Source organism: Bubalus bubalis, chromosome 2, assembly GCF_019923935.1.
Source record: "Bubalus bubalis isolate 160015118507 breed Murrah chromosome 2, NDDB_SH_1, whole genome shotgun sequence".
NCBI classification, from domain to species: Eukaryota; Metazoa; Chordata; class Mammalia; order Artiodactyla; family Bovidae; genus Bubalus; species Bubalus bubalis.
This window is the reverse complement of record NC_059158.1, coordinates 68,984,339-68,997,590: the sequence shown is the minus strand read 5'-3', so window position 1 is coordinate 68,997,590 and position 13,252 is coordinate 68,984,339. Positions and strand designations below refer to the sequence as shown.

The 13,252-nt window shown below is 37.2% G+C and overlaps 1 protein-coding gene across 1 annotated transcript in view; it reads right to left on the bottom strand.

The window, feature by feature from the left end:
- CWC22 (CWC22 spliceosome associated protein homolog) overlaps positions 1-13,252 on the bottom strand; it is a gene marked incomplete at its 3' end in the record, with an annotated part of 48,815 nt that overhangs the window by 24,021 nt on the left and 11,542 nt on the right. Inside the window, 3 exon segments of the mRNA XM_045163706.1 lie at positions 996-1,106; positions 2,462-2,529; positions 7,493-7,628. Of these exon segments, the coding sequence (XP_045019641.1) occupies positions 996-1,106; positions 2,462-2,529; positions 7,493-7,519 (206 nt within the window).

Genomic DNA, 13,252 nt, shown 5'->3' with positions numbered 1-13,252 from the left:
AATTATAGTGAAGTAATACAGTCAGGGGTACGAATATAAACATAGGCTCTGGAGTCAGAATTGAGCTCAAATCTCAGTTTCATTATCTACTAGACAGATAACAGCAACCTGAGGTAACAATCAGTTCTAACCCACTTCCTTATATGTAAATTGTGAGGTACAGTACCTAGTATATAGGAGTTTTGACAGCATTTGAGAAGGTCTGAGAATGCCTAGCTCACCAATTATGGTGGTAGCAGGTGCTCTTATTAAAGTGTCATTAAGGTGACAGCAGATAAACCTGTTTTTTGGAGGTTAATTTAATCTGACGTTTATACAGACAGGTTACATGTTAGAAAGTAAGCAGTGAAAAGGAAATTTTGGCTGCAGATATCAAATAATGTGCTTGGTTCCAAACCATGGAGAAATCAGATTAAAATTCTAGTGTGGTATAGTCTAGGTAGTCATGGAATAGATGATATGAGAGAGACATCAAAAAGGATATAGAACTATGTGAACAACAGTACATGGTAGGCAAGTTCTGGAAACAAGATGACTAATAAAGTGGGCAGTCAAGTTCTCTAAGACTCAAGTAAGAATAATTTATACTTAGAAAATGGTAACTTCATTCTCAATGTCCCTCTGCCATTATGTAAATTAATATCATTCAATATCATAAATGACTTTCATTCAGTAAACAATCTCAGAAGTCATATAAGCCAATTCCTCATATAGCACAGTATAATGAATAAAAGCTTGAGACCTAGAGTCAGACAGATGAGGACTTGTCACTGACACACTTTTAAAACATGAACAAATGACTTAACTTCTCTAAGCTTCATTTTCTTCATCTATAAAAGGCATATATTTACTGCAATAAGAAGCTAATTCACATTAAGTCCTTATTAGAAAGCCTGGCACCTAAAAACATCCACTTAATGCTAGCTGTGATTATTATTATGCATAAAGAAAATTTAAACAAGTATGTTTCTATAGTTAAAATATGCAATACTAACCGTGACTCCATGCTACTATCATAAGAACGTTCTCTCCTTGAACGCTCATAGTCTGACCTGCTGGAATCAAAGTAACCTCTATCCCGAGGAGATCTTTCTTGTTCTATGTATCTAACACATAAAATAAGAAAACCAAAGTTACAAGTTGAAAACAATGATGTTATACTTAGAAAAGTCGTATATTGGTAATGGTGATGTAACTCTATGACTGTATAAAGTCCTATCAAGTGGATCTTAACAAACAGATTATTTTGTTGACATCTATTCACTTGGTCATGATTATAAGAGCTTTCCACTGGTCTGCAAAAAAACAACTCCTGGAATTCACTTAACCAAGCCTGACATCCTGGGCATACTGTCCTTAGCAGAAGATACATATTTGCATATCATATACAGCTTAGTGGGGACAAAGCTCCCCTCCTGCTGTCGAGCTGGCTCATTCTATCAAAGCACTGCAGTGTCACTGGTCGGCCTCCCCTGGGTGTCAACCACTAGTGTCATTGGTTGGCCTCCATAAAATCCAGTTATTCCACTCCAAAAGGCTACTTTTCTCAGCTCCTACTCCTAAAGTCATATTGTTAGATATCTGTGAGAATGGACTGAATGATCAGCAAACAGGGATAGTTAGTATAAGATTTGCCTTTGAATCTCAAAAGTCAATCAAATCAGAGAACCTTAAGAGAAGTTAATACATACACACATGATAAATATACACAGTAACATAATCTATGTTTCATATGCATATCTACAATTTATTTGCATACACACATATGTGTGTATATGTCTATAGAGAGAGTTTCTAAAACATATATACAGGGAGGAGGTGATCCATGAAAGACAATAAGTAGATGCAGAACACAGTAATTAACTTGTGTATAAAGCAAAGGCTTTTTGAGACAGCAGAATGGAATATGAACAAAGTACACAGGGAATAAGAGATCAGACAACTGAAAGAAAATCTAGAGGATGCTTCTCCTTTCATAAATTCTTTTTCAAGTTATAGCTTACTAAGTGAAATAACTGAAGTCATACTATGAAGGCATGATGAACATTAATGGTAACATTTCTGGGCCTTTGAACTTAACACAATTATGGCAAGATACATATAAAAACATTTGAAAACTATAAAGAGCCATGTAAATAAAAAGGATTAGTATTAACAGTAAAAGCACTTCAAAATAATGTGATTTCAACTAAACTTTCCATTTTATAAACTTCTATGCAGTATTTGACATATTAAAAGTATTCTCCTTCACCTAAAAATTTTCATAAAAATCTAGAATTATTCACTAGAAATAGAACAGTCATTCAAGGATGATCTGTTCTCAACCCCACTCAAGTAATATTTCCTGTAAAACCATCAAAAAAAGTTAGTAAACCTAAAATTAGAAATCTAAGAGCTAAATAATTTCTTAAACTTGTCGATAAAATTTTAAATGGTATTTAGAACACATAAAATTGTTTACCTGTCTTCTGGAGAGGAAGTCCTTTGATATGAATTATAATTTTCCCGTCTGTCATGACCAGAAGAATGCTTTCAATGGAAAAAAAGAGGGGGAAGGCAAATTTTAAAATTCTGTTAAAAAAACAAACAATGACACACGTATCTTGGAAAACTTGAAGTGCTTTAAAAATTATTTCAAATAAGATAAAACAAAATTTTCAGGCCATCCCAGGTAAACGTCTGTGGCAGTTATGTTTACTATAGATCAAATACTGTCTTTAAACAACAACAACAACAAAAAAACCCCTCAAAGTTTACTAGAAGAAAATAATTCTTAAATTTTCGATGCCACTTAGCTAATATTTTATTCCTATGTAATGAGATTCAGATAGTAAAGAATCTGCCTGCAATGCAAGAGACCCAGGTTCAATGCCTGGGTTGGGAAAATCCCCTAAAGAAGGGAATGGCTACCCACTCCAGTATTCTTGTCTGGAGAATTCCACGGACAGAGGAGCCTAGCAGGCTCCAGTCCACAGGTCGCAAAGAGTCAGACACCACTGAGCTACTAACATTTTTACTTTCAATAAGATTTAAATTTATAGAACACCATTTTGATAAAGGCCTTTCCTGGCGAATACCACGACCAAAGGATGGAGGTTTTCTGTGGTTATGCCCAAGTCTTCTATAACCTTGCACTTATGTTCTTATCTCCTTTGGCTTAAGAAAACCATAACATTAGTCCAGGTTACCAAATCTGGACAAAACAAAAGAAACGGACTAACATATTTATGAAAATTCAATTTTGTTTTCAGCAAACATTATTTAAGTGTCTGATACAGCCTGTATGACATTATAGTAGGCTGTAAAGATTTAAAAAATATGACTTGTAAAATATAGCTCCTAAGCCAAATCCTTTGAAGAATAACATACAAAAAGGAAACTTCAATGTAATATGAGGCTGAAGATACATGTCACAATGAGAGAGAGCTATGAATTATCCAGTTTAAGAACATATCCTAATTTAAAAATCCATTTAAGATGCCAAAATATTTATAAACAGGTAAATTTTTAAACCACCTATAAAAATGTTCATATTGACAAGCTTATTTTTAAGAATTAAAATGATTTTAATTAACAGATTTTAATTAACTGAAAGGAAATACAGTATGTTTTCAAAGAATCTTAATCTTGAAATCTAAGAAAAAAATAACTCAAATAATGAGTAATTTGTTCCACATACTGACATGCTTGCCTCCTTAATGGGAAAAAAATACATTCAAAAATTGAAAATTATACTGCAAAGAAATGTAAACAAGCTCCAACGTCGTCTTATGTTACTGCTGTCAGTGCCTCAGTCACGTCCAACTCTTTGACCCCACTGACTGTGGCCAAGCTTCTCTGTCCAGTCAAGAATACTGGTTGCCATTCCCTTCTCCAGCGGATCTTCCTGACCCAGGGACTGAACCTGGGTCTCCTGCATTGCAGGTGGATTCTTTACCGTCCGAGTCACCAGGGCAGCCTCGCTCTTATGTTATGACTAATTAGCAACAGTTTGAGTCTACTATCACAAGAAAATTAATTGCTAATACAATCTCCTTAAGTATTGAATTTTTTGAATGCTGCTGCTGCTGCTGCTAAGTCACTTCAGTTGTGTCAGACTGTGCGACCCCTGAGACGGCAGCCCACCAGGCTCCCCCGTCCCTGGGACTCTCAAGGCAAGAACACTGGAGTGGGTTGCCATTTCCTTCTCCAATGCAAGAAAGTGAAAAGTGAAAGTGAAGTCGCTCAGTCATGTCCGGCTCTTAGCGACCCCATGGACTGCAGCCTACCAGGTTCCTCCGCCCATGGGATTTTCCAGGCAAGAGTACTGGAGTGGGGTGCCACTGCCTTCTCCATGAATTTTTTGAATAATATACACTAATTAGACTAATGTGTGCTGGTGAATAAATATGTGATCAAAATTTATAATTTAAGGTAGTCAGTCTGGCTATATTTTATACTGAGTGCCAACATCTTAAAGTCCAGTTTCTAATATCTACAACTTTTAAAAATTCTTTCACTGGGCAGGCGGCATAATTAAGTAGAATTGTTCTGCACAACATCTGTTGTGAGCAATTGTTCAATATGACACAGGCTTCCATAAAACTTGACATCAAGATCCTAAACCAAATATGGAGCACAAGGTTCATGCAATTCATGGTAACATCAAACACAGTATTTACTTATTTTTTATAAGACACACCCGTTCCTCCAGCTTAGACACTCTGGGGGATACAAAAGATAGGAAAAACCTTCAAGGAGATTAGGATCTTAGAGGAGAGATGATTATAAAGATTTCTACAGTTAAAAACATCAGATTATATGTGAGACAGATAGAGAATAGGGAGGAGAAGGGGAAGGAGTGGGGAGAGAAAGAAAACAATAAAACTGCATTCTCTACTTTTCTTTTACAAGACATGACAATTATTTTGATTACATTAGGGAGAAGGCCTCAATTCTGTGCTAATGATTTTTAACACATCTCCACAACATCTGTGGTGAGCAAGAGGGAGAAATCAAAAATACTGAAGTCGTGACTCAGGATTTCATAAATGCAATCAAGTTAACAAATGACTGGCACATATAGTCAGTGCTAATAGGAGATTTTAAGTAGGACCAAGTACTGGGGTACACAGTACCAAGAGTGACAGTGAGTAAAGGGGAACTTGAACTGGGTTTCAGAACATTTTACTTAGTGAAAAATAAGTTAAAAGTTTGATCCAAATAATAAGAACCTGAATTTCCCTCTTTCCCTTATCACAGAGGTTGGATTCGAAGTCAGAGCAATAGTTGATGGTAATATATTGTTGAAATTACCTTTAAAAATTCTCTAAATCTTTCTTTAAGCAAAGCAAATATGGTACACTGAGCAGTCACCTGTAGTCTCTGACAATGTAGATAGCAGTGCGAGGAGGTGATAGGAGCAGGAAGCCTGTGTCCAGAGGCTCTGAACATCCCTTAGGCTCAGGGAACAAGTCTTTAGAACAAAAAGAGAGGAGAGGCTGGAAGAGTTAGGGAGCTTGCCTCTAACCGACTAAGGAAGCTACGTAAAGTCAATGGAAAAATAAGGAATCGTCAGCTGAAGCCTCCTGAACCTTACAGACGAGGCCTCAGAACATCAAGAGAGGATCTGAGGTAAGATGGACCCAACCCAGCTAGTGGCCAACAATATGGAGAGGAAGGCAAATGAAACTGAGAACTGGCTGAAGAGGGTTGAGCCACTAAAAGTAAACAGCTTGCTGGGGACATTTCCCAGAAGATCCATGTGGACGACAAAAGGAACACGTGGAGAGGCCCAGTCTGAGAGAAACAGGAAGAGGACTCTGAGAAAGACCGAACACTTTTCGCTCTGTGTAAAAGGCAGAGACTGAACCGAGTGCTCTTGTCTAACATGGCTCAGTCAAGAGCCAGTTCTGCACAAGGTCTCCTTTCTCCTTAGGGCCCCAGCTCCTACCACAGTCTGCCATCTACTAGGCCCACAATTAAGTGTTTAACTGTCAGTGGACCAATGAATACAAGTTCCAAAGAGGCAGATTTCAGAATGCTATATGAAGAAGGTATCTACTGACAGATGGAGCCAGCTCCGGGACAGCAAACGCCCTGCCAAAGGAAATATGTAAGCACAGGCTGGATGTCTACCTAGGAGAGAGGCCTGGACAGTGTCTTCTCATACTCAAAAGAGGTTTGAAGAGATGGCCACAGAGCCTGTCTCGGTCCCTAAGCATACCAATTCATTCTGTTAAGCATTTATGACACCTCAAGCCTGGTACCTAGTGCCTGCTGTTAAGGAGCTCCTATCTCACACTAAAGTAGGTTTAGGGGTGCAGAGGTGGTGGAGGAGGGGAAAGGAGAAGTGTCTGTCTTTATAATCAAATAAAAATCCACCTTCCCTTTTACTGACTCCAAGATACAGGAAGTAATGTGCCTGCTTGTAGATCTATGAACTACACACATTGGCAAGTAGATCTGTGCAGCTGAAACGAAAAGGAAGGAGAATGGTTTGCTCTTCCACAAAGTCCACTCAGAGTCAGAGGAACAGGTCTGAAGCAGATGGAGTTACAGTTCTTATGACCACTCGGACTACCTCTACTATTCTACTATTCTCAGAACCTGCTCCAGCCACACTGGACTCTTCAGTTTTGCCTCTGTTGTTCCCTTTGCCTAGCACACTCCTCTCCTAGACATCTACTGGGCTAACTCCCTCATTTCCTTCAAGTGTGTGCTCACAAAGGCCCCCTTTCACTGGGCTCTCCCTATTGAAAGCTGCATCATCCAATTGCTACTGATCAACCTTACCCTATTTCTTTTCTCCATAGCACAATCTAGCATTTAACACTGTGAAAACACTATATAATCCACTTACATATTAAGTTTATGATCTATTTGCTTTCTCCACCACTAGAATGCAAACTCTACAAGACCAAGGAATCCTGTTTTATTCACCATTTTACCCAAAGTGCTCAAAACAATCACTGGGACATAGTAAGAAGTCAGTGAATATTTGGTGAATAAATGAATGTATAATGTCTAAACTACAGCACAAAATAAGTAGCCCATTTATGCATCTGCAATATGCAACAAGAGGTTCACTTGTAGACAGACATGCAAAAACTCTGACCAACTGAGAAGGCAGACAATCATCTTCCATTTTATACTCATGCAGGAAATAATGCTCTTTAAGAAGAATGGCGGAATTTCCTGCTGTTTGTTATTTTTCTTTTATACATACATGCTCACTCACATATACTTTCTTGATGTACACACTCATACACAAGCACACACACATACACACACACACACACACACATCCTCCTCCACCCCTGTATGTTCTCTCAACCAACCACTTGACCATCTGGCCAAATATCTAGAGTTGAAATTGTGTTAAGTTCAATGTGTGTACGACACAACTCTACTGTCTGATTCTACTGTCCTAATTATAGAAATGCATTTTTGTTTAAAGGGTAGACGAACGACCACAAGTTTATGTTCTTTATTATAAGTTTCAAGCACTTACCTTTATTTGTGCCACACTGCTTTTCATTTTCTTTTGCCAGTTGATCTGATATGTCAAAGACTCCTTAAGCCGGCCCAAATAAATACCAAACAGGATGAATTCCTTGACAGTTTACCTTTCTGTCTGCAAATGTTACCTATAAAATATACCAAAATAAGCCTTTATTAATACTAATAAGAAGTGTGTAAAATAATGACGTCATTATTTTGGTAATTTTTGAAAAATGTTGAACTCAAAGTTATGTTCATACACAACTGCCATTCAAGTATTTTATAAGAATTGCATATCAATAGTTTATAATTTAACCCACTCCAGTGTTCTCACCTGGAGAATCCCAGGGACGGGGGAGCCTGGTGGGCTGCCGTCTATGGGGTCGCACAGAGTCGGATACGACTGAAGTGACTTAGCAGCAGCAGTTTATAATTTATGGTATGGTGTAAGGTAATGAAATCACAAAAGTGAAATAGAAAAAAAAATTAAAAGAGGTAGAGAATATAGAGTAAAAACTGTGCTCAGCACTAAAATAACTGAAAACAATTTTAAATAAATCTAATTTGAATTGGAGAAAGGATGATACAGATTATCTCATCCAATCCTTCATTTTAAGGATAAGAACACTGTCAGATAAGTCATTTCAATGTTCTAAGTTATAACAATGTTCTAAGCTATAAAACAAGCTAGCGGCGGACTAGAAACCTAGCTTAAGGACACCTGACTAGGTATTCTTTTCACTGGACCACATACACAAATAATCTAGGCACTATAAAGTACAGTGATACAGAGTTGCCATCACAGTGCAGTTGGGGAGGCATATAAATCACTAAGTAAAGTTTCCTTTACCATGGTTATCATGCTATCTAGATTAGTAAAAACAAAACATAGCTGATTCTTCACAAATGTATCTATCTACAAAGTGTAACTGCAATCTAAAGCATATCATTGCTCAGGGACTCCCAGAGCAGAGAGAGCCAGAGAAGGGAAGTCCCATGTGCTCAATATACTCTCCCAAATTTCTGACTACACCTGCACCCATACACATACTAAACCCACACACATACTGAACAGAGTCCCACTCAGGATCACAGAACTGAACAGAGATGTGAACAACTCAAGAGACAGATGGGTTCAAGAGATAGAATTTGCAACTTAAGCCTTATCAAATAATCGCCTAAAGGGTCACCATTCCTCAGGGGAATACATCAGAATCCAAAGTCTTAACAGAATAGTAAAACATCCACAATATAATTTAAAAACAACTTATCAGATAACTGTGGCCCAATCTTGAGAAAAAAGACAATCAAAGAAAACCAATACTGAGACACCAACCCAGATGCTGAAATTAGCCTAAGAGGTTTTCAAAACATAGTCAAAAGTGAAAAGGAAAACATGCTTGTAAGGAATAAAAATATAGAAAATTTCAGGGAAAAAAAAAAAAAACCCAAAACAAAAAATGAACCAAAGTGAAATCCAAGGACTGAAAAATACATGAAGCAAAAAAATTCACTGGACATACTTAAGAGCAAAATGGAGATAAAGGAAAGCCAATGAGTTTGATGTAAAATCATTAGAAATTATCCAATGTAAAGAATAGAGAGAAATTTTAATGAACTGTATTAGGGATATGTGGGACAATATCAATGGGCATTGTGTAATTAAAGTACAAGAAGGAAAGAGATAAAGAATGGGATAGAAGAAATATTTCAAGAAATAACAGCCAAGATATCCCCAAATTTGATGAAAGACACAAATTTACAGATTCAAGAAGCTTGAGCACTCCCCAACAGGATTAAGAAAACCACATTTACACAAATAGTTATATATAGTAGTCGTAATCAAACTGCTGAAAACTAAAGATAAAGAGAAAATCCTGAGAGCAGCAAGAAGAACAAACAACACATTATATATGGGGAATAATTCAAATTATTTCTGACTTTTCTTTAGAAACTAAGGAGACCAAAAGACAGCAGAATAATCTTTAAAGTGCTGAAAGATTAAGAAACTGTTAACTTTCAGCAAAAATAATCTTAAGAATGAAGATGAAATAAAGAGATTTTTTCCTGACTGAACAAAGCAAACAAAAACAACTAAGAGACATTAAGAGAATGCATCACCAGCAGACCTGCACTGCAAGAAATGCTAAGGGAAATAATACCAGATAGAAGTATGGATTTTCAAAAGGGAAAGCATAACACTGGAAATGGTAACTTTCTCAAGAAACATAAAGACTACTTTTTCCTTTATCTAAAATACACATATCTGTTTAAAGCAGAAACTGTGTTGGAGAAGACTCTTGAGAGTCCCTTGGACAGCAAGGAGAGCCAACCAGTCCATTGTAAAGGAAATCAGTCCTGAATATTCATTGGAAGGACTGATGCTGAAGTTGAAACTCCAATACTTTGGCCACCTGATGCAAAGAACTGACTCATTTGAAAAGACCCTGATGCTGGGAAAGACTGAAGGCGGGAGGAGAAGGGGATGACAGAGGGTGAGATGGTTGGATGGCATCACAGACTCAATGGACATGAGTTTGAGTAAACTCCTGGAGTTGGTGATGGACAGGGAGGCCTGGAGTGCTGAGGTCCACAGAGTCGCAGAGTCGGACACGACTGAGCAACTGAGTGTATGTATGCAGATCTATGTGGACTAAAATAGACCTACATGAGGCAAGGTTTCTGATTTTTTTCTGAGGCAGTACAATATGAACTCTAAGAAGCCTGTGAAAAGTTAAGGACAGACATGATATTCTCTAAAGAAATGACAAAAAAATGTAAATAAATATAACTAAAATGTCTACAGATAAATTAAAATGGAATTAAAAAAGTAATTTATAAATGCAGGAGAGAAGGAACAGAACAAAAAACAGAGAGGACAAAAAGAAAAAAATAAGATGGCAAACTTAACTAACTCTATGAATTAATGTCAAGTATTAATGAACAAACATTTCTAATTAAAAAACAGAAGCTACTCCTCCCTCACCTCAGGTGATACAGCCCTGAAGGTATTATAACCTAGTCTTGGCTGGATTTTAGGTCCCACTTGCCTCCTCAAAATGACTTACACAATGTGTATTTGCCATACACAAATCACAATTCTTTTCAAAGATTCTGTTTTTACGGCTATAAATGTATAGAGCTATAAAACTCAAAAAATTTTATTCAACAAACTTTTGCCCAAAGGTAATGGTATTTTTTTTTAACCTCTACATCATTATATTCTAGTATATCCTTATCATCTAGTATTATTTATACATACATTTATTCAATAACAACAAACATTTATTGCACTTGTATTTTGCCAGGCATCCTTCTAAGAACTGGGTAGATAGCAAGGAACAATCCTAACACATGAAGCTTACTTATAAATTTGTTTATAGATTAACTTATAAAAAGTAAAGTTAATTTATTTACAAAAAGTAAATCTGTAATGATAAGCAAAGCACTCAGCTACTAATAAAGCAAAGTGGCTGGATGGGTTTTTTTTACACGTCACTTCAGATTATTACTTAATACTGTAAAACAAGATCCCGAAGTCACTATGTTAAAAAAAAAAAAGTGGAATATGAAAACCTGCATGGCTGGAGAATTACTTGTACATATATTGGGGCCCACCTTACTTACTTTGAAGATCTGTATACAGGGGTGGAGGTGGGGCGGGGGCGGGATACCTAGGCACACTGGTTTTACAAAGGCATCCCCAAGGTAATTCCAATATACAACTCTTCCTCAAGATTTCTTAGCTTTCCAATTATGGACGAGAAACTGGTTATCAATTTGTCTTAAATCATGAGTCAAATACAGGACTCCACAGCTTATCTACTTTGTAGTGAAGAATTTAAGACATAAACCATTTGAAAAGGGAAACATAAATTTCAAATATTAATCCTTAACTCACTGATAAAAAGCACATACATGTATGTAAAAAACAAAAAGCAGTATCAGTGCTTTTTAAATCTGAGAAATTCTGGGCACAATTATAGGGAGAAAATTCTCACTCATAATGCACTGATGGCCAGAGCACAGGCTTTTTGGAGCTTAGGACATCAGCCATGATAATTAAAGTAACAGTATTTACTATAATGGGCTTCCCAGGTGGTGCTTTTGGTAAAGAACTTGCTGCCAATTCAGGAGATATAAGAGATGGGGGGGTTCAATCCGTGAGTCAGGAAGATCAACCCACTCCAGTATTCAGAATCCCATGGACAGAGGAGCCTGACAGGCTGCAGTCCATAGCATTGCAGAGTCGGACACGACTGAAATGACTTTAGCATGCATGTATCTGCTATAACATGATCACAAACACAAATTTAAGCACTGAACTGGAGTCATGCAGATGACAAAATATGTTCATGAAATACTTTTATTATCCTTAAAATGAAAATAAAACATGAAAAATTGAGAGGGCAAGAAAAGAAAAAACCTGCATCAGAATTCAGTCTTCCTATGTAAACTAGATATGTATCTGGTAACAGTAATTGTTTCAATGATTATGTACTTTTCAAGTTAAAAAATGCATATACATAGTCTGGCATAAACAGTAAAAATTTTCTTGCCCGTAGGCTTAAATATGCTATTAACTGTGAGATCTGGAACATATTTAATGTAAAAATTAAAAGCCTAGAGAACTGTTAATGTCCTTACTATTCATAATTTGTCCCTACTCCCGGGATGATACTATGCAATACCTCAATAGAGGATTCTATTCTCTTCTATTTTAATAATGTTGTTATACAAATTAATTGGGGCTTCCCCGGTGGCACAGTGGTAAAGAATCTGCCTGCCAATGTGGGAGACACAAGAGACATGAATTGGATCGCTAGGTCAGGAAGATCCCCTGGAGTAGGAAATGGCAACCCACTCCAGTACTCTTGCCTGGAAAATTCCATGGACAGAGGAGCCTGGAGAATGACAGTCCATGGGGTACGACTGAGCACGCACGCACAAACACACCCCGCCAGCACCACGAATTAACTGAGTCACTTTTTGTCCATAGGAGCTTCTGCTCCTTCCTTACATTCACCAAGACTCCCTGTGTGAACCAGGCTCAAGAACTGAATTGTTCAAAATGAACCTCAAAAGAATCTAATCTAAGTAAAACACTCTGCCTAGTACTCTTTACTTTTTGCAGGGATATGCTGGTGGATACTGCTGCCATCAATCACCTGTGACTCATTTTCAGGACTTCTCTGATCCAGAAGGGGAAAACACAGAAAACAGAACAAGGCCCTCCTTCAACAGACGCTAGACACCAATCACTGCCACAGACTCATTTGCATTATTTTTGTCCTTGATCCTCTTTTTTTTTTTTTTCCCCTCTCTGCTAGCTGACACTTCTAAATCAGCACTATACAAAAGAACTTTCTGCACTAATGGAAAGGTTCTTTTTCTGTACTGTCAGTAGCCACTATACCAATACAATAGTCACTGGCCACATGTGGCTACTGAGAACTTCAAATATACCTAGTGGAAAGGAGAAAATTTATTTTATATGATTTTAATTAAGTTTATATTTGAACATGAATAGCTACATGTGGCTACTGGTTACCATACTATACAACACAATTCTAAATGATTAGCAGACACTAGAGGCTTTTAGTCAGGGCATTCTGAATCCTTGTTTTGACAGTCTCCAGATACGATATGCAAATTTCTCCAAGCCAGGCTTCAATAATACATGAATCGTGAACTTCCAGATGTTCAAGCTGGTTTTAGAAAAGCCAGAGGAACCCGAGATCAAATTGCCAACATCCGCTGGATCATCGAA